The 25567-nt window shown below is 42.9% G+C and overlaps 1 protein-coding gene across 5 annotated transcripts in view; it reads right to left on the bottom strand.

Annotated features, from left to right (window-relative positions):
* Positions 1–6187: 6187 nt before the first annotated feature.
* The window catches only part of LOC110527185 (filamin A-interacting protein 1-like), an 82853-nt gene continuing 63473 nt past the window's right edge, over positions 6188–25567 (bottom strand). For 3 of the 5 annotated variants that reach the window (XM_021608323.3, XM_021608322.3, XM_090239957.1), the window contains 2 exons: positions 10811–13625; positions 6188–6559 (listed from right to left, as the gene is read on the bottom strand). In XM_021608323.3, the coding sequence (XP_021463998.3) occupies positions 6353–6559; positions 10811–13625 (3022 nt within the window). In that variant the 3' untranslated portion in view covers positions 6188–6352. Of the gene's footprint in view, positions 6560–10337; positions 13626–17639; positions 18068–25567 lie in introns of those variants that run through there. The other 2 variants (XM_021608324.3, XM_090239958.1) reach the window with 2 other exon arrangements.

Raw genomic sequence — 25567 nt, 5'->3', positions numbered from 1 at the left:
GCGTGCATTTTTATTGGCGAATGGGATCTTGAATTGCGCTGTGTTGAAATATCAAAAACTAATAACTGCTTAAATACAGTAGGCCGACACATGTACTGTTGTGAAATAGGACTTACGTAGCCATTTGTGAAGTGGTTAAAGTCTGACATACCTGACATTGTTGGCTGGGGGATAGTTAGCTAGCTACTTTATAGTAAAAAGACATAGACTTTGCAAACATTTGACCAGTTCTGTTGTGGGCGACCATTGATGCACTTTATTTTAATAACATACAGCTGCCAAGTAGAAAACAAATGACAACAAATATATTATGGTAATAGTCATTGCTATGAATTTAAAAAATCTTCTTCTGTGGGGTTTATCGGATGTTGGCATCCAACGTTATGAAGCATTACCGCCACCTACTGTACTGGCCTCTTACGAAAAAAGATTGCAGTAAGAGTGCAGTTTAAACTGGGTGGTTCGAGCCCTGAATGCTGATTGGCTGACAGCCGTGGTATATCAGACCGTATAACACGGTTATGAAAAAATAAGTATTTCTACTGCTCTAATTAAGTTGGTATCCAGTTTATAATAGCAATAAGGCACCTCGGGGGTTTGTGATATACGGCCAATATACCAGAGGTGTGGACTCGAGTCACATGACTTGGACTCGAGTCACAAATATGATGATTTGCAACTCGACTTTGACATTAACACCAATGACTCGTGACTTAACTTTTTGCCTTTTGACTCGACCTGACTTGATACCCTCCCCAAGCCCAAATATGAAAAATTATGCTATTAAAAAAGGTGTGCCACGCATCAACTCTTCATTTAACAGATTACAGTTTGAATCGGACAGCAGCCAATCAAATTGTGCCAACTGAGAAACAGTTGAGCGTGGCAGTGCAGAGGAACATCGGTGGGTGAATTCAGACGGAGCCCTTGGAAAGATGATACCCCAAATTATTATTTTCGGATATAAAGACTACGCTGTATCAACAACAAACAGATTGTAACTTGCAAAACATGCGGGAAGAAAATTACAGACAGAGGCAACAATTTCCAACTTTGTTTGACATTTGAAGCAGCACAAAGAACGGTAAGTCGTGGCTAATATAGCCGACAGCTATATATAACTTTCCTAGTGTAGCATGTAGGCTAACGTAACGTTAAATCTATGAGCCTCCACACAGTCAGTCAGTGCGGGAACGTGATCATTGCACCCAAGATTGAGCAACAACTGGCTAGGCAGTTGGTAGCCTAAAGCCTGCCTGATGTTACTGCTGTTCCTAAAACCATTGACATACGTTAGCCTACTGTAACCACACACAGAGAGGATGTGTGTGTGTGTGTGTGTGTTAAGGTTGGGCGATTGTGTACAAGCCTACATCTTTCTCATGGCTACACATGCAAGTTTATTTGGAAAGTAATAAATATATATATTTTTAAAGCATTCAAGATTTGTGTAAATGTAAAATACGAACTATTACTCTTGTTAAAAATATGAAATGGTGTTACATTTGGTGAAGAGCACATTATAACTTGTTTAGGACTCGAAACTGAAAGTTTAGGACTTGAGACTTGACTCGGACTTGCCTGTCTTGACTTGGGACTTGAGTGCTAAGAATTGAGACATACTTGTGACTTGTAAAATAATGACTTGGTCCCACCTCTGCAATATACCACGGCTAAGGGCTGTGTCTAGCCCTTAGCCGTGGTATATTGTCCATATAGCACACCTCTTCAAGCCTTATTGCTTAATTAGAGTGCAGTATAACGGCAGTATGCAGCAAATACTGCGTCCAAAACAACAATGTTTTTATACTACAGTACTTTTGCAGTGGAACTGCAGTTAGAGTGCAGTATAACTGCAGTTCAACTGCAGTACACTGCATTTGTTCTGCAATTACTGCGTCCAAAATACCACAGTCGACTGCAGTTACTGCACTTTTACTGCAGTTTCAAAACTGTAATCTTTATTTGAAAGGGGCCTGTGGGCCAGCCCACCTGCCAGCCCCTTTTCTCTTAAAAAAGATAACAAAATATTTGAGACTGTATTTCTGCCACGCTGATCCTCAACACAAGGGCCCCTCATGGGTGTATGCACAGTCCCCTCCTGTACTCCCCATTCACCCATGACTGCATGGCCAAGCACGACTCCAACACCATCATTAAGTTTGCAGACGACACAACAGTGGTAGGTCTGATCACCGACAACGATGAGACAGGAAGGAGGTCAGAGACCTGGCAGTGTGATGCCAGGATAACAACCCCTCCCTCAACGTGATTAAGACAAAGGAGATGATTGTGGACTACAGAAAAAGAAGGACTGAGCACCCCCACCCCCAGAATGGGGGCCCCAACCCCCATTCTCATCAACAGGGCTGTAGTGGAGCAGGTTGAGAGCTTCAAGTTCCTTGGTGTCCACATCACAAACAAACTTTTTAATTTTTTATTTCACCTTTATTTAACCAGATAGGCTAGTTGAGAACAAGTTCTCATTTACAACTGTGACCTGGCCAAGATAAAGCAAAGCAGTTCGACACATACAACAACACAGAGTTACACATGGAATAAACAAACATACAGTCAATAATACAGTAGAAAAAGTCTATATATACAGTGTGTGCAAATGAGGTGAAATAAGGGAGGCAAGGCAATAAATAGGCCATAGTGGCAAAGTAACTACAATATAGCAATTAAACACTGGAGTGATAGATGTGCAGAAGATGAATGTGCAAGTAGAGATACTGGGGGTGCAAAGGAACAAAATAAATAAATACAGTATGGGGATGAGGTAGTTGGATGGGCTATTTACAGATGGGCTATGTACAGGTGTAGTGATCTGTGAGCTGCTCTGACAGCTGGTGCTTAAAGTTAGCGAGGGAGATATGAGTCTCCAGCTTCAGTGATTTTTGCAGTTCGTTACAGTCATTGGCAGCAGAGAACTGGAAGGAATTTATCGCCGAAGTCGAGGATCGGTAGGATAGTCAGTTTTACGAGGGTATGTTTGGCAGCATGAGTGAAGGATGCTTTGTTTCAAAATAGGAAGCCAATTCTAGATTCAATTTTGGATTGGAGATGCTTAATGTGAGTCTGGAAGGAGAGTTTACAGTCTAACCAGACACCTAGGTATTTGTAGTTGTCCACATATTCTAAGTCAGAACCGTCCAGAGTAGTGATGCTGGACGGGCGGGCAGGTGTGGGCAGAGATCGGTTGAATAGCATGCATTTAGTTTTACTTGCATTTAAGAGCAGTTGGAGGCCACGGAAGGAGAGTTGTATGGCATTGAAGCTCGTCTGGAGGTTAGTTAACACAGTGTCCAAAGAAGGGCCAGAAGTATACAGAATGGTGTCGTCTGCGTAGAGGTGGATCAGAGAATCACCAGCAACAAGAGCGACATCATTGATGTATACAGAGAAGAGAGTCGGCCTGAGAATTGGACCCTGTGGCACGCCCATAGAGACTGCCAAAGGTCCGGACAATCATAGTCCAAACACACTAAGACAGTCATGAAGAGGGAACAACCACACCTATTCCCCCTTGGGAGACTGAAAAGATTTGGCATGGGTTTTCAGATCCTCAAAAAGTTCTACAGCTGCACCATCGATTGGTTGCATCACCGCCTGTTATGGCAACTGCTTGGTCTCCGACTGCAAGGCACTGCAGAGGGTAGTGCATACGGCCCAGTACATCACTGGGGCCAAGCTTCCTACAATCCAGGACCTCTATACCAGGTGTCAGAGGAAGGCCTTAAAAATTGCCAAGGACTCTAGCTACCCTAGTCATAGAATGATCTCTTTGCTACCGCATGGCAAGCGTTACCGGAGCGCCAAGTCTAGGCCTAAAAGGCTTCTTAACAGATTCTACCCCCAAACCATAAGACTCTTGAACAGTTAATTAAATGGTTACCCGAACTATTTGCTTTGTCCCCACCCCACCCCCCATTTTTACGCTGCTGCTCCTCGCTGTTTATTATCCATGCATAGTCACTTACGGTGCCCCTGCACGTTGACTCTTTACCGGTGTTGACTCTTTACCTGAACCGCTTGTATATAGCCTCGCTACTGTTATTTTATTGTTGCTCCATAATTATTTGTTATATATTTCTATATTTCTTTCTTAAAACTGCATTGTTAGTTAAGGGCTTGTAAGTAAGCATTTCACTGTAAGGTCTACATCACTGTAAGATCTATATCACTGTAAGGTCTACAACACTGTAAGGTCTATATCACTGTAAGGTCTACATCACTGTAAGGTCTACATCACTGTAAGGTGCACATCTATCTGTTGTATTCGGCTCATGTAACAAATACAATTTGATTTGATTTTGTATCTAATGATGTTCTACTCTGTATTCTCTTTAAACTCAATTCCTCTACCCCCTTCTCCCTCATACTGGATCTCTATTTCCCTCTCATACTGCCCACACTATCAGTACATGCTCCACTATCTCTGTTTCCTGGCAGTAATCACACCTTCCTGTGGTTGGTGACTAGAGGGAGTACAGCTCTGACCGGAAGTTACTTTTTGTAGCAGGTTAGCAGAGCATTTGAGCTAAACCTAACCCTTTTCCTAACCTTAATCCAAGTCTTCTAACCTGCCACGTTAATTATCCTAACCTGCTGCTTAAATTGTCCTAACCTGCTAGGAAAAAGTCTGGTTTTAGCTGTACTACCTATAGTACCCCTTCCTGTTGGACGCTTTCCTATCACATTTAACGTCTTATTCAACCTGCAGTGTCCCACCCTTAGCCTTGTAAAGATGTCATCCTCTCTTCTCTCTTCCTGCCGTCCTCCCCTCCCCAACTTTCCTCTGTACTTGGAATAGATGCCTGCCCTTAGTGTTGCTGTTCCACTGCTCCTGCCATCTCTGCACCACAACTGTCCTTATAACTCACTTAAGCCTCTTCCTTGCTTATCGGCATCTCCACATCCACCTCCTCTCTCCTAAGGGCCTGTTTAGCCAGAACATCTACTTCCTCATTCCCTTCCATCACCACATGGGCTGGGACCAAATCGAAACCTATCTGGATACCCATCTGTCTCACCCGGGCATGAATTTGGCGTACCTCATATAACATGTTGGAGGCTACTGCTAAGAGAACTTCACAGATAATCTGCATCTCCCGCAAAGAATGAACCACGAAGGTGTGGTTGTCTGATCACCTGACTGACCCATCAACATGATTGGTGATCGTCGAAACAGGTGTGTGCATTGCAATTGGAGGATGTCATTTTGAATTGAACCATGATGAGATCCTCTGATATACAGGTAGGCCTGCATTTACACAGTGGTGAAATTCTGTGATGGAATACTGTGATAATTACCCATTTAAAAAAAATATATATATTAGCTTGCACAATTCATATTTCCACCAGATTGGGAGTGTTTTTATGTTCTATATTTCAGGCAGAGCAAGCTGGGTTTCTTATATATAAAATAAAATGTAAATGTGTATATGTATATGTAGGTATAAAAACAATATTTATTGATAACCAATTAATAGTCTGATCATTACATTTCAGAGATCATCACTGAGGAGGTCGCATTCAACATAAAATACCAATAATACACATGTACATTATTGAAACTGTTGATAGCATTCCTTTTTTTGCCACTCATAGAATTAGACTAATTAAGTAGTGGATGTAAATTAGATAGGTCTAACCACATTAAAATAACAATACAGTTCATGTTACAAGGGGATAATACACATTCATATTTTAATGGTATTAGTAAGAACAGTAGCCTAATATCCCATATATATATATATATATACATGTGTATATATATATATATATATATATATATATATATATATATATATATATATATATATATATATATATATATATATATATATATATATATATATATATATATATATATATATATATATATATATATATACATACATACATGTGTGTGTATATATATATATATATATATATATATATATATATATATATATCATAATTGATCAATTACTGCAATTATCGCTCACCAGGGGCGCAACTTTGGTTTTAGAGGTGGGGACACACGCATATATATATTGTATTTTTTTTCTACCCGACCGCTCGGAGGCGTCTGCATGGTCCTAAAGTACCCCGCTGCCTTGTTTTGTATCACATTCCAATCATAAAACCCCGTCCCCAGTAAAAGTTGTGTCCCTGCTGCTTACACAGACAGATCAGTGAATTTTTCTTTGTGAAACACATATGCTAGTTAACCTTGTCCTACTCATCTTCCTATTTTGGTGTTTTCATTATCAATACCGAGGCACACAAAAGCAGAAGTCTTTGTAGCAACAGGACTACATCATAATTGAGATCATAATGTGATGATACATCCAAGTGTGTGACGTTATATTCTAGTGGGGCGGTTGACCACATTTAGGTTGTTGGCTGCACTCTGAGTACCCTGCAGCGTCTTCTCTGAGGAGAGAGCTGTCTGGGGCTGTCCTTTATTGCTCGGCCCTGGATTGACCGCACTGTTTGTTCCTTTTGTACTGTAGGCTTTAGGTTTGGGGATCCTGGTTGGACCTGGGCGTCGGAATGCTTCCAAGGGGATCTGAGAATAGACAGAGAGAAAAAAGGGATCAATATCCTTACGATATATAACTGTAGGTTGTTTATCAAACTGACCACAAGATGGTGCCAAATTATGTTTTTTGGCATACAGTAGCAAATATCTAGCAATTTCTGACAAAACACATTACAAAATAAATCATGACATGCTTATTAAGACATGTACAGGTTCATGTATGTGTGCAGTATAACAAGTAGACTAATAAAACATTACTATTTAAGTAAAGCTTTGACCATTTTTTCAACACAACCGACCTCTGTAAAGAATGGAACTAAAGAAATCCATGATTCCCTTTCTGAAACCATCTTTGGAGTTTGTAGAGCTATTCACAGACAAGTAATTGTTTTGCTCCCAAAGAAGGCTTATAAGAGAGAGTGGGGAGGGAAAATGTTTGGAGACAGGTATTGGATCGTGTTTTAGCACCAACTGCCAAAACAGTCACAGAAAATGTCTCCCGTGGGGTTTGCATCATTGTGTTGTTTACTGCACAATCAGCTTAAACTGTCATCTAATGCTCCTAGCGCTCCGTCTCAGCTCTGCCAGAAGGTGATGTCACCATAGGAGCTCTTCATGTTTGTCATCGCTCTGCGTTTAGTTTAAACCCCTCTCTGCTCAGTCTAAATGCTTCTCTGCTCAGTCTACTCAGTCTAAACCCCCCCCCCCTCTCTCTCTTTGCTCAGTTTAAACCCCAGGTATTGCCCAGTTTAAACTCCTCTCTCTTTCTGCCCAGTATAAACTCCTCTCTCTCTCTGCTTAGTTTAACCCCCGCTCTCTCCCTCTGCTCAGTTTAAACCTCTCTCTCTCTCTCTCTACTCAGTTTAAACCCCACTCTCTCTGCTCAGTTTAAACCCCACTCTCTTTCTACTCAGTTTAAATCCCTCTCCCCCCCCCCCTCTCTCTCTCTTTCTCTCTGCTCAGTTTAAACCTCTCTCTCTCTCTCTCTCTCTCTCTCTCTCTCTCTTTCTCTCTGCTCAGTTTAAACCTCTCTCTCTCTCTCTCTCTCTCTCTCTCTCTCTTACTCAGTTTAAACCCCACTCTCTCTTTGCTCAGTTTAAACCCCACGCTCTCTCTCTCTCTACTCAGTTTAAATCCCTCTCTACCTCTCTCTCGTTTTCTTTCTCTCTGCTCATTTTAAACCCCACTCTCTCTACTCAGTTTAAACCCCTCTCTAATACCTCTCTCTGATCAGTTTAAACCCCCCTCTCGCTCTGCTCAGTTTAAACCCCCCCTCTCTCTCTCTCTGTTCAGTTTAAACCTCTGTCTCTCTGCTCATGTTAAAAAAACCTCTCTCTTTCTCCTCTGGCTTTAATGTAACTGCATGTGCGACTAGAGGGATGATGATGAGGGTGCTTAGAGCAAAGAAAGACAAGAAGGGGTATAGATGATGAAGTAGTGTGCTACATAGGGAATAGGGTGTCATTGGGGAGGCGGTTCATTTTGCACATTAAGGCATTCTCCCAGACCTGTTGCAAAATATAGGTTATTATACTGTAGTTTTAACGTTGCAGCTTATTTCATCACTCTTTCTTTCTCTGAGGGAGAGCTCTTGTGAGACACTCCAGTTACATGCCGAAAGCTATTGAGTGAATCTACCTAGTCCAAGGAGTGAGTGGTTAAATGCTTTTAAAGACCAACTGTAAGTGAGTGTGTATAAGTGTTTTATGATTTCGAAGATTAATTCTGAAACGTGCAATGAACCATGTCCTTAAATCCATGCAGGACATAAATTTGAAATGTGTTTTGAAAATGAGGTTAATGGACCAGAAAATCTGTGTGGGTCATGTCAGGGGGCCATGTTGATTTTACACGGAATGACCTTTAATTATAAGCCTCCTCCCTTTGGAGGCATGCAACAGGAGTACTAGAGTAAGCACTTCCTCTGCCACGGACAGACCAGCCTGAAGTTCACTAGGCCGGCCTGCGTTCTGCAATACTGGCAAAGATGCAGGGTTGTCTCCATGGCAACAAAACACAGGATTTGTTTTGTGCTTGGATTGTGGTGCGAGACACTATTTCACAGCACACTACTGAGCCTCAGGATCCTCTTTAGTTCACAATATGAGGCCTTTGTTTGAAATGGGCCCTGCCCTGTCCGTTTATTTTCCTCTCCTTGTTCATTGGGCCTATCGGTCAAGGTGTTTGGATACCATTGTGATGATGACCGTCATTGTAAACTACACGTGAATCCCATCAACTCCTAAACTAGCCTGGGATTAGCCTTTGCAGGGTCGCCAGAAACCGCTTACATCCGGTTTTCAGGGATACAATATTTTCAACCTAACTTCTGTTTCCCCTGAATAGCGGATGTGGGAACTCCGCTCAGGCGTCTTTTTACGCCTGCTACATTAGATTAGCCTGTGATGTACACTGACGATTAGTCTCGCCTCTGATTGGCTACTGTCCTTTCTGTATTGAAAAACAGCACAGTGGATGATGGTGCTGTGTGATTGTATAGCTTACATAGACCTTAGATTTATCTGATGCGTCAAGTGAGATATAAAAAGGGAAAGGGTGTGTCAGACTATGAAGCCATCATCCATACTACTTGCACTTTGCTCTCATTCGATACGGACTTTGATGTTATTTTTACATCAGAACATATGATCTGCCTGGCTCAAACAATGACCTCACTAGATGTGAATAAGTACGATCAGATAGATAATGACATGGAGGATATTTAAGGACACAGCTACTCTGATCCCTTGAATGAACAGCGTCTTGTTTAGCCTGCAAATTATTCTTGGGCATTGAGAGATTGGGATCCTGTTTCCAAATGTCAATGCTCCCAGCCTGAATCGATTTAAAGCTTGACATAGACACCTCTTTATAGTGACACTGACTCAGAGAGTATTTGGATTGGGTGTGCATTTTCACATGCGTGAATGGATCTGACACATTTATGCTCATTCAGGTGAGCTTTATATTACCAGTGTCACTCAGAAGTCTCTTCATGATAAGCCAGTGCTTTGAGTGATGAGTGTGGTTTTTCTTCATTCCTCTACTGCAATCTATTTGCATTGTTGTGTAGGTTGCATGATAATTTGCCATTAAAACAACTGTATGTATTTGCAAAAGAATCATACAACACTATGATGAACGTAAAGAATATTGATTCAAATTGATGCAGAGAGTTGCAGCAAAGAAACATCCACTTGGAGAAGACCCTCAACAGTTAAAGCACCTCTCGTTCGTCCAAGCTGACTTACATGGACTTTCCATGGTATCATTAAAAAGGAACTTCAAATTCACTCATGCTAGTCTTTACTCTTGGTAACTGGGTTTTTGTGTTTGGGATAGAAGGAGAAACTATGACATCACCAGCCTATGAATTTAACTCAGCCAAGAAAACACATGTCAGAAATCCCTGGCCTTTTTTTCATTTTCTAATAAATTCTGGACGTTCACACAAGAGTTCTTCTGAGAGTCCTGCTAGTAAAAAACATAAATGAAGTGTCTCTAAAATGTCCTATTCATTGTATGTGTGTGTCTTGATGGTTGAAGGACAATGGACTGCTATCAGTAGTTGTATTGACTGAATACTATTTCAAATGGTTAAGGTAGCACTTGAGCAGTGGAAATTAGATCACAATGAACAAATAAAATATAAAAACTAGAAGTTAGAAAACATGCATAAATAAAAACATTAAAAATATATTTGAACCTTGAAATTTATTCCTCATTTTCATCATTCAGCATGCTGGGTTTACCACTTCTGAATGAGTAAATGAAATATGCAAGCATGGATGACAAACTAAAACAGAACTTTTGCACACTTTTAATATTTAGAAAATAAATCAGCTTAAACAAAATGCAAGTTGTGTAATATGAAGTTTAAACACAATTGAAACGGTCCATCAGTGAATAGTCTTAGTACATGGTATATTTACCAAATAGCATATACAGTAAAGTTATCCCGGTGTTCAGTAAACGTTTCTTACTACAAGTGCCTTCAAAGGGTTATTGTTCTGTATTGTATTTGAATGACAATTCATGCATGCAAACATCTTTCCAAACAGAACCAAACAAACAAACAAACCCCAATCACAAACAGAGGTCGGCCTCTCTTCATACAGATCAAGTAAAATGGAGGTGGATGGATCAAGATCGGATGACTAGGGACTGAGGAGGTTGGGTTGGGATAGGTGGTGCTAATGGGAGACGGACAAACTAGGGTTTACTAATGGGGTGAGGTCTCTTGGGATGGGGAATCAGTCAATCATAGGCATTACTTACTGTAATTTGTGAAGGCTTTTTGTTTGGGGTGGATGTTGGCTTTATAATGATGCTACTTGTGATTTTGCTGTTGCCTTTGACAGGGGTACCATTGGATGATACAGGAGATCTCTGCTCCTGCCCAGGTGAGTAGCATGGGCTCACAGGCTGGGGTGTAGTGTTTAAGCTCTGAATGAAGGGGCTCCCTAAGTGAATGTGGATTTTGTTGTCCTCCGTGGTGATGACGTTGGGGCCGGAGCTGTTGGACCTCTGAACCTGCCAGCTGCTCTGCCTCTCTGGTGTCACCCTGAAGACTGCATGACCTCCCATGACCTCTACTGGCTCCGTGAACAGGGACCGGTCAGGAGTGCCTGTTGTGACCGAAACAATCTGGATGGGTGACATAGCCCTGTCTGGAGTGACCGACCCAGAGGAGTCTGGGGTCATCGCTCTAGAGTAGGTGGTCATGGTGAAGGGAGATATGGCTCGATCAGGAGTGCAGGGGGAACCATCTGATGAGGGGGACCTTAAACCTTTGTTTCTGGTAGTCGGGGAGATGGATGTGTTCTGAATTATGGTGATTCTTTGTTTGGGTGGACCTCCGCTTGTGGGGATGACTGCAGTGCTGGTGTATGACTGGGTGTTTTCTGCGGTGGGGCTGGTGATTTCTAGCATGGCCATGTTATGCCCGTGGTCTGGGGTTACCTTGATGTGCAGTGGTTGCCCGGGGCTGTGTGTCAGAAACACGTCTCCTTGCTGCACATGGTTCCCATTCTGTCTGGGAACCTGCACTTTGCCATTGACTGGGTTGTGGCTTTCTTTGGTTTTGAGAAAAGGGACTCTCCTGATGTTGTTGTTGAGGTTGTTGACATTGTTGAAGAGGGAGGGGTTACATTGGGCGAGGGGCAGCTCATTGTTGTAGTTTGGATCGTCCCCAGAGTCACTCTCTTCGTACAGTTTTCCGTTCACCACGGCCCGCTCCAGTGGGGCGATGCTCTTGTAGTTGGGTCGAAGGTGGTCTGCTAGATCTGTCTGTACCTCCTTGGTGCACACCTGTAAGTCTGAGAAACGTCTGCCGTTCATGCCTGGGCGGAGACTTTTGCTGAAGCGACGGTATCGCTCCAGCTCCCGATTGAGGGTCTCCATCTCTCTGGCCAGTTCTTTATTTTTCACCTCTTGCAGAGTCAGTTTTCTTTGCAAGGTGGAGTGGTCATTTTTCATGCGACAGATGTTTTCCTCTGTGCCCATATATTCATGGATCTTCTCTTTTAGGGCCGCCACCTCTCGGGTCAGATGACTGGACTTGGCCTCTTCCTCTTTCAGACGCTTGTAGAGGATGTGCTCCTGGTTGGACTCTTGCTTCTCTGCCAGTTGATACTTTAAGAGCTCATTTCTGGATATTTCCAACTCCTCCATCAAGGCCTTTGCTCGCTCTTGTTCCCTGGAGTATCTCTTCTCCATTGACTCAAACTCATCCTCAGTCTTCAACAAGTCATCTTCGACAACCTTCATATCTTTAAGTTTTCGCCTCAGGCGCTCAACTTCCTGCGTAAGGTCTTTGACTTTGTAGTCCTCTTGTTGGGAGCGGTTGGCGATGGGCGCCTTGATGTTTTCCTCTTTGGCTTTGTTCCTCAGGAATTCCCTCTCTGCAGCTTCCAGTGACTGCAACCTCTTCTTCATCATGGTAACTTTGGACTGCAGGTCGTTGCTCTTTTCCTCCTCGGCTTGGAGCTTGGCCTTGAGTTCATCCCTGTCCTTGGTGGCGCCACACATTTTCTCCTCAAGCTCAGCATTCGACCTTAGGGCTTTCTTGCTCTCCTCAATAAGCTTCTCTGTTACTGTTGTGACTTTGTGCTGCTCAGCTTGCAGTTTGCCAGTGCTGTTATGGACCTTGTCCTCCATCGCTTTCAGTTTCTCAGCCATGGTCTTCCTTTCATCCACCAGCATGACCGTCAGCGTCTTCAGCTTGGTGAGGTCTTCCTTTAGTGTAAGCTCTGTCTTCTCCAGCTGACCCTCCAAGGCCTCCAGTTCTTTGACCCTCGCTTTCAGGATGTCCATCTCCCTGGACAGAACGTTTGACACTGTCCTCTCTTTGTCCAGATTGCACTTTAGCGCGTTGCACTCCTGTTTGCTCTTGCCGAACGCATCCTCTAGTTTCTCCAGCTCCATGATCCTGTGGTTCAGCTTGTCCACATCAGCCTTCAGGCTACGGCTTTGGCTGGCTTCCTTCTCCAGCTTCTTGTTGAGGTCCCTGCACTGGTCCTCCATTCTGACCAGCTCCTCGTCCTTCCCCTCCATCTCCAGAACCCTTTTCCGTAACTCCTCCACCTCATCCATGAGGCTGGAGTTGCCACATTCCCCGCGGCTGATCTTGTCCCTCAGCTCCTGGAGCTCGTCCTCGGCCCTCCGGAGGGTCTTGTTGGTCTCCTCCAGTTCATCCAGCTGCCGGCTGAGTGTGGACAATTTCTGCTTGAGCTGCCGGTTCTGGGCATCCTCGCTGGTCAGTTTGGCTGTCATGGTCTCCTGTTCCTGGTGAAAGCGACTGGCTTGGTCGCCTAGCTCTGTCTCCAAGTGAAAGACTTTCTCTTCCCCCTCTTGCACCTTTGCATTAGCAGAGCTCAGCTCTTCCTGGGTGTGGGAGGCGCTGGCGGTCAGTTCCTGGACCTTAGCAGTCTGTTGGGTCAATTGCTCTGTGAGGCGCTGCTGCTCGTCCACGACCATCAACGCAAATGACTTCAGCTTGGTCAGCTCCTCCTTTAGGCTGCTGACCTTCTTGTTGTTCTCCTCCTCTTTCCTTTCCTGATAGGCCTTTTCCTGGTCAATGAGCAACTTCAGTCTGAAAGAAAAACACAAGAAGAAGAGAAAAAAAGTTTGAATAAAAAACCATGTTGAACTTTTCACTGATACACACATTGGACAACTGACACATGGGTGGAGAAGGTGATGGATGACACAGGGAGCAACATAACACGACACAATAATAATAACACAATAATATAACATAAACAATATACAGTATATCAGCTTGGTAGAAAATTGTCATTCGTTGTTTGCTTGTGAAGTATCAAATGTGTCTAATTCTTATTCCCAAGTGCCATCGGGCCTATTATTAGTAGGAATGCAGACACACCATAAACACTCATGGGTGTCACATTTGTCTGACCATACTGAATGGATTTCTGAAGGGTTTTGACATTTTATGTAATGGAAACTTTAACAGATCATAAATATAACTGTGCTAACTTTCCCAAGTCGGTAGCCTGACATACACTTGCAGTGTGTTCCTTTTAAGGTCCCCCGATAGCAGTTAACTCTCATATGGGTTGGAAACTCTACACGCCATAGTAAAAGTCCAAAATAGTACTCCTTACGGTCATTCCTATACAAATGGACTATCTAGATTACTATTATTAGGATTTGCATGACTGATTACTGATGTCCTGTATTGTTTATCTACTGTTACTTGAAAGAAGAAAAATAATAGAGAATGGACTAAATGCAGTGTTTGTACTGTGTGAGGATGTTCCCTCCAAATGCAAATCCAATAGACTTTTTTAGAATGCTGAATGTTTACCCTGACCCCTATCTGACAAGAATACTCCCATCAGTCCCCATCAAACTGTAGACTAAACCCGTATTCAACCACACTGCTGTTTTTGAAATGTCCCAGTGAATACAGCCCTCTTTCATACCTGTTAGAACCACCAACCCTGCTTAAAGAAACCACTAAGCTTATATTGCAGTTATTTTAACATCTAGAGTGATATTGAGTTCATAGTGTGTACTTGTGAGCATGTGTGTAGGTGTATGCCCAGTGTAAATGTACAGTCTACTGTATATACAGCATATGTAACAGAATCACGGGGGAAGCTGGGGTCACGGTAGCTGGCAGGGCATGCATCGTACCGGGCCAGTGTGCCTCCGCTCCAGGCAGCGTCGGAGGGGATGTTATGACTGCTGAATGTGCAGCTGCCAGCGTGCTAGCACAGATGTCGCATTGGCATGGAACAATCCCCTAATTAAGGGGTTCCTCTACTACCCCCTGCCTCCCTCTCTCTCTGGTTATATATTTAAAGGAATCCCCCCTGCTTCCAGTGGCAATTACAGCCTGGCTGGATAAACAGAGGGCCTCTCTCAGGGATCACTAATTACACCTAGTCTCCTGTAGAGGAACATGATGTCAGCATGGTCGCTGGTAGAACTGGGGCTAAGGCAGGTCCATGGTAGGGCTGGGGCTGTCCTATGCCCTATGATGTTAATCCCATGATGTTCCACATGTTCCACTGTGCCAGAGATCTGATGATCAAAGCTGATCAGCTTGAAGTTGATGTACAGTAGGAAAGCATCAGACGGGGAGGAGTTTGTAATGGCCTCTAGTGTCCCACTGAGAAAGTTCACAATGGGAATGGGTGGTAGTCAGTTCTACAATATCTGAAGACATGTCTTTCTGGCAGAAATGATCATTTAGAAAAAATCATCTAAATCATGATATTCTATTAACATTGCTGAGACGTCAGGGCAGAGCAGAGGAGTGGCAGCCATATAAAGGCCTGCAAATGTAGCTAGAATGTAGCTAGAATGTAGCTAGAGCTAGACTGCTTTATTTGTATCCTTGTTTACTCTAGCAGTTATCTCCGCTACCCAGTTATGCTCCGTTTTCCCAGTGATGCAATCAAACCAGAACAGAATGTGAGCCGAGGTCCTGGACTTTAGACACTGCTAGTTAATCACAGAGGGTTACATTGTGAAGATACATTATGGAAACAGAAGATACATTCAGGGAAACTTCCATGTATTATTAATCAGGTGCTTGAGATCAGCCAAGACATAGTAGGCTATATGATGTCTCTGGAGAGGAAGTACATGTGTTCCCTAGGATCCTAATCGCTTGACATGAGAATACTGTGTCCCTCCAAAGGGACAGTCATTGGATTCTGTTTCCCATGGACTCAGAATTCTGCTGGACTAGTGGGACTTGACAATCGAATAAGACAACTTGGGAGAGCAGAAGTTGAACTGCCAGTGAGTCAACTGTGACGATATGGTCGAAAGGGGAATACGAGGGACTTGAAGGCTACCACTTGAAATTCTCAACGTTTGCCAATGAATGATGTACTAGTTTACCCAGTTCATCCTTATACGGCTTTGCCATCAAACTTGGTTATACAAGATGTCAGCTGCAGAGAACAGCGACTTTGTTTATTAATCATTGAAAAACGATCAAATCCTATTCTAGATTAAATCATTCTATTGCGTGATTAACTTTGTGATTTTCCCCGGAATGGTGATTACAAGGTACGGTAAAGGCCACACTTGATTGAACAATTTATTTTATCACTGCCAATTTTCCAAATAGAGTCAGTCTGTCTAAAACGGTACATTCCCATAAGGAGTTTCTATGTCATGGAAAATAGAGTGATGCCTTCTGCATGGTAAGCAGTTAAGAAATGGGTGTGGGTGCAGATGGCTATTAACCCAAAACCAACCATTCACCTACTGACCTCTTCCGAGCAACATCAGCATGCAGAGGGGAAAACACACACACACATAGCCGGCAGCAGGATGTCACCATGCCCACCATTATGGCGAAGGCCACAGAGGGCTTTTCCTCACATTTAAATAAGCAGCTGTGGCCAGTGTCCTTTGAGCTGGAAACTATGGCTCAGACTCTGTAAACAGTGCTGCTGCTGAGATGATACAGGACATGCCAGTATTCTGTGTGTATGTTTTAGAAGTCAATGTCCAAGACAATGCCCTTGTTATAGGTCAATATCCTGCCCTTTCCCTTAAAACACCAGATTTTATTTGACATTTATATTAACAGGGGAGTCTCATTGAGACCAAGGTTCTAGGCCTCTTTCACACAGGAGCATACACATAATTTACAAAAGACATTATAAAACAATGATCTGTTCATGTTTGATCCTGAACCCTGTAAATAGATAGAAGCAGTCAGTTTGTTAGGAGGATTATTCCTGGAATGCTTTATGAAAGAGACATAGGAAGCTGGCCAGCATACGTCCAGCAGAGGGCAATCAGTAAGCAGTATGGGCTCATAAAATTACAGGCAATATTTGTATGCCTTCAGTTGAATGACTGTGCTAGTTAAATATTTTATTTTTAATAGTTACATTTTAGGGGTTTAGCTGGCTATGCTGTATGTTACACAATCAATAGCTCATCAAAAAATATATATACATATTTCAGGTTGTTGAATTCATTGTAATATCTGAGTTTATGTTCAAACTTAACTTGTTGGTTCATAAATGTATCACTCAGAAGTGATTCATTTTTCACAGGAGAGCAGGTTCAAATAACAATGACCATCTTTTTGATTTCACCATGCACATTTTCCCCAGATTCTCACAGACAGTAGAGTGTCGTGTGAGTGTTGAGTGGCCCGTTCAACTACACTTAGGAAATGAACCACTGAATTACCCATAGCTTTAACTCACACACGGAATCAGCTTCTATCAATGTCCTCCCTCAATGGTACATTTGAAAATCACAATTAGGGAATAAACATTGTGTACAAATTGTTGCAATATTTAGTTACTGTACTCAGCATCCGTTTAATTGTAATCACAGTTTCCAAAATATCAGACTGCAATTGGTCAAAATTGTTTCACCATTTTTTCATGACTTGTTGAATGAAACCTTTATTTCTAATAGATTGCCTATAATTGTATCCCAAAAGACACAACTTTCCCAGAGTCAGATATCAATTCTTTACACTAACCCAACTGAATGTCAATATCAAAGCTGTACTTTCCCCCTTGCACTCAGTCACAGTGCTCCATAACGAACCAACAGAGCAGCTAAGTCGAGTTAAAGTTGCTTTTCCTCCTACCTGTTCCATAGGTCTGTCTGGTGGCAGCCTCAGTGATTGAAGCTCATTATGTTGCCGTACTCTCTCTGTCTCTCAGCTCTCACACAGCGGTCTGTGATGTGGACATTCCAGCAGGGAGACCAAACAATAAGATATGTCTCTCTGCATGCTCCCTGCCTATGGAGCATTACATCATCAAATGCCCTTATATGGAACTTTGTGTTGTACAGCCTCCCTGACTCTCAAAGGGGTGTGTACTCCTGTGTGTGTGTGTGTGTGTGTGTGTGTGTGTGTGTGTGTGTGTGTGTGTGTGTGTGTGTGTTGTACAGCCTCCCTACCTCTCAAAGCGGTGAGTGTGTGTGTGTGTGTGTGCGTGTGAGAGAGAGAGAGAGATTCTTTGCATGTGGGCTTAAGCGTATGTGTGTGTGTGTGTGTGTGTGTGTGTGTTTGTCCACCTAGGTGTGGCGTGGGCCTTAAAACAAGAACAGAGAGGAAAAGTGTTGAGTGACGTCTGTAACGTGTGAAATATCTGCTCTCTCTGGTCTGTCTATACTCCAGAGGCAGAGGGTGAGGAGAGACAATTTTATTTATTTTTTTTTATTTTACCTTTATTTAACCAGGCAAGTCAGTTAAGAACAAATTCTTATTTTCAATGACGGCCTGGGAACAGTGGGTTAACTGCCTGTTCAGGGGCAGAACGACAGATTTGTACCTTGTCAGCTCGGGGGTTTGAACAAGCGATTTAGGTTACAACATTTCCTTCTGACTTTCCTCAGTAAGAGTCATTGATTCAACTGAAGAAAAAAAGACTAAATTAACTTGACCGACAACCGTGTTTAGTAAGGAAATCTGTGTGTGTTTGGAATTTATTCTTGTAATACACTATTAGAGCCGAACCGAATTAGAAACACGCCAAACATTTACATGCAACACTTCACACAATCAACAACACAAACATACCGCAACAGTATATGACACTACTAATCGATAATGTTGGATTGTCTGTAAAACTGTTATTAGGGACTGCTAATCGAGTGCTGTCTGGACTTTTATGGCCAGGATTTCAACATGACCGTTCATCTAGAAACGATCCTCACATTTACAGTACATCTCACAATTCACATTTACAGCCCTCTGTATTATCACAGACGGCTCATTGCTCAGTCTATTCTACAGTGTGCCTATCTTTCCCTTGATACCAAGACTCCTCTCTCCACTTCACACAAGCAAAATTATAGATTCACACTAAATAGCTGGCAGCGAACTACACTCAAACTAAGCTAGTACCAAAAGCATTAAGTTCAGTGGGCCAAAATACTGGATATAGCCTGCTAATAGAGATCATTGAGTAAATTATCCTCCCGTATCGGTTCAATGTCCCTATTGTCGTCGGACAGAACATCAGCTGTTCGCTGAAACAATGGAGTTCACAGCATCAGCACGGACGTAACATGACATCAGTCATCCTCGTTAGGAGGAATCAAGGAAACACTGGGACATTTCCTGTTCCCAAAATCCTCTAAATCAGATGTCACAGCTTCACAATGGGCGCCAAAGCTTGGTTACCAAGCTGTAGGAAACGAGGAAATACTGCCAAGACAATATAGAATAGAGATGTCCATGGAAGGCCAGAGAGCAAGGAGCCAAACAGCCCCCTCCCTCCTTGTTAGTGGTTTGAAAATGGCAGCAACCACAATGAAACAAATACGTCATTTGACACGGTGCGATCCAGTTTCATGAGAACATTTTGTGGTGATAACCCAGATTATACAACGGACCGAAGAACCAAATACTGATTACATTTCACTATGTCATGATCTTTCTAGAATTTTTGTAACAATTTGTTTGTTCTTGACGTAAACACATTCCTTCATTTAGAAAGCCCAATTAGGGTTTGTCTATTTCTGAATCTGTACATTTCCAACACATCCTAGACAGAGTGATCCCAATCCCAGATGTTCTTCATTGAACATGAAAGTTGGCCACACAAACATGTTCTCTATGTGAAGCATCTGCCAAATTATAAATAGTGGAAAACAATCCCTGTTTTATGTAATGTCTTGGTACATGAGTCTTCCTCTGATACTCCGAAATGGAATGTAGAGTATTATGAATCAGCTAGATTGAGTGAAAATGTGTGGTTTCAGAGAACATTTCCCATGAACACACAATCTTAGAGCTACATGTGTATCTACGGCTCCTATAGTGTGTTTTAGGCTGAAAAACGCTCATCTCTATGACATTTTCGTATATACATGATTTGTAAAGCATTTATGTAGGTATTTTAAAGGTCTTACGTCTTTATCAGGCCTTTGTAAGACATGATTGGTTCAAGTGACCTTCTCTTGAGACTTGCCAAGTGAATAAAACCAATGTTTCAAGCCACAAGTTCTATACCATATAGGAAGAACCACCATGACCCACCATTTGGGAATCAAACCGTGCCCCAAGATGACAAATTGACTCTCTCCCTTCTGTGAGTGCTGTAGGAGTATGCAGATTGTTAGTGCTGTAGGAGTATGCAGACTGTTAGTGCTGTAGGAGTATGCAGACTGTTAGTGCTGTGGGAGTATGCAGATTGTTAGTGCTGTAGGAGTATGCAGACTGTTAGTGCTGTGGGAGTATGCAGATTGTTAGTGCTGTAGGAGTATGCAGATTGTTAGTGCTGTAGGAGTATGCAGACTGTTAGTGCTGTAGGAGTATGTAGACTGTTAGTGCTGTGGGAGTATGCAGATTGTTAGTGCTGTAGGAGTATGCAGACTGTTAGTGCTGTGGGAGTATGCAGACTGTTAGTGCTGTAGGAGTATGCAGATTGTTAGTGCTGTAGGAGTATGCAGATTGTTAGTGCTGTAGGAGTATGCAGACTGTTAGTGCTGTGGGAGTATGCAGATTGTTAGTGCTGTAGGAGTATGCAGACTGTTACTGCTGTGGGAGTATGCAGATTGTTAGTGCTGTAGGAGTATGCAGATTGTTAGTGCTGTAGGAGTATGCAGACTGTTAGTGCTGTAGGAGTATGCAGACTGTTAGTGCTGTAGGAGTATGCAGACTGTTAGTGCTGTAGGAGTATGCAGATTGTTAGTGCTGTAGGAGTATGCAGACTGTTAGTGCTGTAGGAGTATGCAGATTGTTAGTGCTGTAGGAGTATGCAGATTGTTAGTGCTGTAGGAGTATGCAGACTGTTAGTGCTGTAGGAGTATGCAGACTGTTAGTGCTGTAGGAGTATGCAGACTGTTAGTGCTGTAGGAGTATGCAGACTGTTAGTGCTGTGGGAGTATGTATACTGTTAGTGCTGTAGGAGTATGCAGACTGTTAGTGCTGTAGGAGTATGCAGACTGTTAGTGCTGTAGGAGTATGCAGACTGTTAGTGCTGTAGGAGTATGCAGATTGTTAGTGCTGTAGGAGTATGCAGATTGTTAGTGCTGTAGGAGTATGCAGACTGTTAGTGCTGTAGGAGTATGCAGACTGTTAGTGCTGTAGGAGTATGCAGACTGCTAGTGCTGTAGGAGTATGCAGACTGTTAGTGCTGTAGGAGTATGCAGACTGTTAGTGCTGTGGGAGTATGCAGATTGTTAGTGCTGTGGGAGTATGTATACTGTTAGTGCTGTAGGAGTATGTATACTGTTAGTGCTGTAGGAGTATGCAGATTGTTAGTGCTGTGGGAGTATGCAGATTGTTAGTGCTGTGGGAGTATGCAGATTGTTAGTGCTGTGGGAGTATGCAGACTGTTAGTGCTGTGGGAGTATGCAGACTGTTAGTGCTGTAGGAGTATGCAGATTGTTGGTGCTGTAGGAGTATGCAGACTGTTAGTGCTGTGGGAGTATGCAGATTGTTGGTGCTGTGGGAGTATGCAGACTGTTAGTGCTGTGGGAGTATGCAGACTGTTAGTGCTGTAGGAGTATGCAGACTGTTAGTGCTGTGGGAGTATGCAGACTGTTAGTGCTGTAGGAGTATGCAGACTGTTAGTGCTGTAGGAGTATGCAGATTGTTCGTGCTGTGGGAGTATGCAGATTGTTCGTGCTGTAGGAGTATGCAGACTGTTAGTGCTGTAGGAGTATGCAGACTGTTAGTGCTGTAGGAGTATGCAGACTGTTAGTGCTGTAGGAGTATGCAGATTGTTAGTGCTGTAGGAGTATGCAGATTGTTGGTGCTGTAGGAGTATGTATACTGTTAGTGCTGTAGGAGTATGCAGATTGTTAGTGCTGTGGGAGTATGCAGACTGTTAGTGCTGTAGGAGTATACAGACTGTTAGTGCTGTAGGAGCATGCAGACTGTTAGTGCTGTGGGAGTATGCAGATTGTTAGTGCTGTGGGAGTATGCAGATTGTTCGTGCTGTAGGAGTATGCAGACTGTTAGTGCTGTATGAGTATGCAGACTGTTAGTGCTGTAGGAGTATGCAGATTGTTAGTGCTGTAGGAGTATGTATACTGTTAGTGCTGTAGGAGTATGCAGACTGTTAGTGCTGTAGGATTATGCAGACTGTTACCGCTGTAGGAGTATGCAGATTGTTAGTGCTGTGGGAGTATGCAGAATGTTAGTGCTGTGGGAGTATGCAGATTGTTCGTGCTGTGGGAGTATGCAGATTGTTAGTGCTGTAGGAGTATGCAGATTGTTAGTGCTGTGGGAGTATGCAGATTGTTCGTGCTGTAGGAGTATGCAGACTGTTAGTGCTGTGGGAGTATGCAGACTGTTAGTGCTGTAGGAGTATGCAGATTGTTGGTGCTGTAGGAGTATGTATACTGTTAGTGCTGTGGGAGTATGCAGACTGTTAGTGCTGTAGGAGTATGCAGATTGTTAGTGCTGTAGGAGTATGCAGACTGTTAGTGCTGTGGGAGTATGCAGACTGTTAGTGCTGTGGGAGTATGCAGATTGTTAGTGCTGTGGGAGTATACAGACTGTTAGTGCTGTAGGAGTATGCAGATTGTTAGTGCTGTGGGAGTATGCAGACTGTTAGTGCTGTAGGAGTATGCAGATTGTTAGTGCTGTGGGAGTATGTATACTGTTAGTGCTGTGGGAGTATACAGACTGTTAGTGCTGTGGGAGTATGCATACTGTTACTGCTGTGGGAGTATGCAGATTGTTAGTGCTGTGGGAGTATGCAGATTGTTAGTGCTGTGGGAGTATGCAGACTGTTAGTGCTGTGGGAGTATGCAGACTGAGACACATGTTTGCATAATACTCAATCCATGCCTGGGGCCTGAGTACCTGACACATATGACATCACTAGTCCCTTAATCAAATCCATATGTCTCTCTCTCTCTATCTTTCCCATCTCTCTCTCTCTCTCTCTCTCTCTCTCTCTCTCTCTCTCTCTCTCTCTCTCTCTCTCTCTCTCTCTCTCTCTCTCTCTCTCTCTCTCCCTCTCTCTCTCTGTCTCTCTCTCTCTCTCTCTCCCTCTCTCTCTCTGTCTGTCTTCTTCGTGTTTGTGTAAAGGCTGAACTGACTATGTAGTAGGCCAGAGTGAGTCTGGGATCCTTTGACCTCGTTACACAATAACCTGGCTGTCTGTGGAGTCTGGCCATCCTGTAGGCTGCTTTAGTTCTACTGTCTCAGAAACAGGCTCCCTAATAGAAGTGTATCAGCGTTAAATAATATATAGTATTGAGTACCACAGCATCATAAAAAACAGAAATGGTTCCAATCGTTTTTTCACCATTTCCATCTGGGATTTTAAAACTAGTTCAAATAAGGTCTGTGTTTCATGTAGACTTACCTTGGCATGACGTTTTGATAACCTGGTCTGTGATTCATGTAGACTTACCTTGGCATGACGTTTTGATAACCTGGTCTGTGATTCATGTAGACTTACCCTGGCGTGACGTTTTGATAGCCTGGTCTGTTTCATGTAGACTTACCTTGGCATGACGTTTTGATAGCCTGGTCTGTTTCATGTAGACTTACCTTGGCATGACGTTTTGATAGCCTGGTCTGTTTCATGTAGACTTACCTTGGCATGACGTTTTGATAGCCTGGTCTGTTTCATGTAGACTTACCTTGGCATGACGTTTTGATAGCCTGGTCTGTTTCATGTAGACTTACCTTGGCATGACGTTTTGATAGCCTGGTCTGTTTCATGTAGACTTACCTTGGCATGACGTTTTGATAGCCTGGTCTGTGTTTCATGTAGACTTACCCTGGTGTGACGTTTTGATAGCCTGGTCTGTGTTTCATGTAGACTTACCTTGGCATGACGTTTTGATAGCCTGGTCTGTGATTCATGTAGACTTACCTTGGCATGACGTTTTGATAGCCTGGTCTGTGATTCATGTAGACTTACCCTGGTGTGACGTTTTGATAGCCTGGTCTGTGTTTCATGTAGACTTACCCTGGCGTGACGTTTTGATAGCCTGGTCTGTGTTTCATGTAGACTTACCTTGGCATGACGTTTTGATAGCCTCGTCTGTGTTTCATGTAGACTTACCCTAGTGTGACGTTTTGATAGCCGCGCAAATCTACCTCGGACGAGGTAACTTTGATCAATAATTAGCATTGTGAATTGTTTTAAGTAAATTGTGGCTAATATATTGATAAAACACCTTGTCGGAGAGAGAATTACACAGCAATCAAAACGTCACGCCAGGGTAAGTCTACATGAATCACAGACCAGGCTATCAAAACGTCATGCCAAGGTAAGTCTACATGAAACACAGACCAGGCTATCAAAACGTCACGCCAGAGTAAGTCTACATGAAACACAGACCAGGTTATCAAAACGTCATGACAAGGTAAGTCTACATGAATCACAGACCAGGCTATCAAAACGTCACACCAGGGTAAGTCTACATGAATCACAGACCAGGCTATCAAAACGTCACACCAGGGTAAGTCTACATGAATCACAGACCAGGCTATCAAAACGTCACACCAGGGTAAGTCTACATGAATCACAGACCAGGTTATCAAAACGTCATGACAAGGTAAGTCTACATGAATCACAGACCAGGTTATCAAAACGTCATGACAAGGTAAGTCTACATGAATCACAGACCAGGTTATCAAAACGTCACACCAGGGTAAGTCTACATGAATCACAGACCAGGTTATCAAAACGTCATGCCAAGGTAAGTCTACATGAATCACAGACCAGGTTATCAAAACGTCATGACAAGGTAAGTCTACATGAATCACAGACCAGGTTATCAAAACGTCACACCAAGGTAAGTCTACATGAATCACAGACCAGGCTATCAAAACGTCACACCAGGGTAAGTCTACACTGAACACACAATTCATTTAAAAAAAAATCCACATTCACGATGTGAAAAATAAATGGCGGAAAAAACATTGGAAACATTTCTGTGTTTTTATGGCAGAATATACTATATATGGTATACTATATCTATATGAAGGTAGTGGCATAATGGACGAAACAAGTGTGATATCACCAGGAGAAGATTACCAGTCAGTACCAGTCAAAAGTTTGGACACACCTAATCATTCAAGGTTTTTTCTTTAGGCAAGTCAGTTAAAAAAAACATCTTCTTTTACAATGAGGAAAATATCAAAACTATGAAATAACACATATTGTATGTAGTAACCAACAAAGTGTAGTAACCAACAAAGTGTCAAACAAATCAAAATATATTTGAGATTCTTTAAAGTAGCCACCTTTTGCCTTGATGACAGCTTTGCACGCTCTTGACATTCTCTCAACCAGTTTCACTTGAAATGTTTTCCAACAGTCTTGAAGGAGTTCCCACATATACTGAGCACTTGTTGGATGCTTTTCCTTCACTCTGCGGTCCAACTCATCCCAAACCATCTCAATTGGGTTGAGGTCGGGTGATTGTGGAGGCCAGGTCATCTCATGCAGCACTCCATCACTCTCCTTCTTGGTCAAATAGCCCTTACACAGCCTGGAGGTGTGTTGGGTCATTGTCCTGTTGAAAAACAAATGATAGTCCCACTAAGTGCAAACCAGATGGGATGGCGTATCGCTGCAGAATGCTGTG

This window comes from Oncorhynchus mykiss, chromosome 7 (assembly GCF_057628025.1).
Source record: "Oncorhynchus mykiss isolate SJ-2025 chromosome 7, ASM5762802v1, whole genome shotgun sequence".
Taxonomy (NCBI): Eukaryota; Metazoa; Chordata; class Actinopteri; order Salmoniformes; family Salmonidae; genus Oncorhynchus; species Oncorhynchus mykiss.
This window is presented reverse-complemented; position numbering and strand designations above follow the sequence as displayed.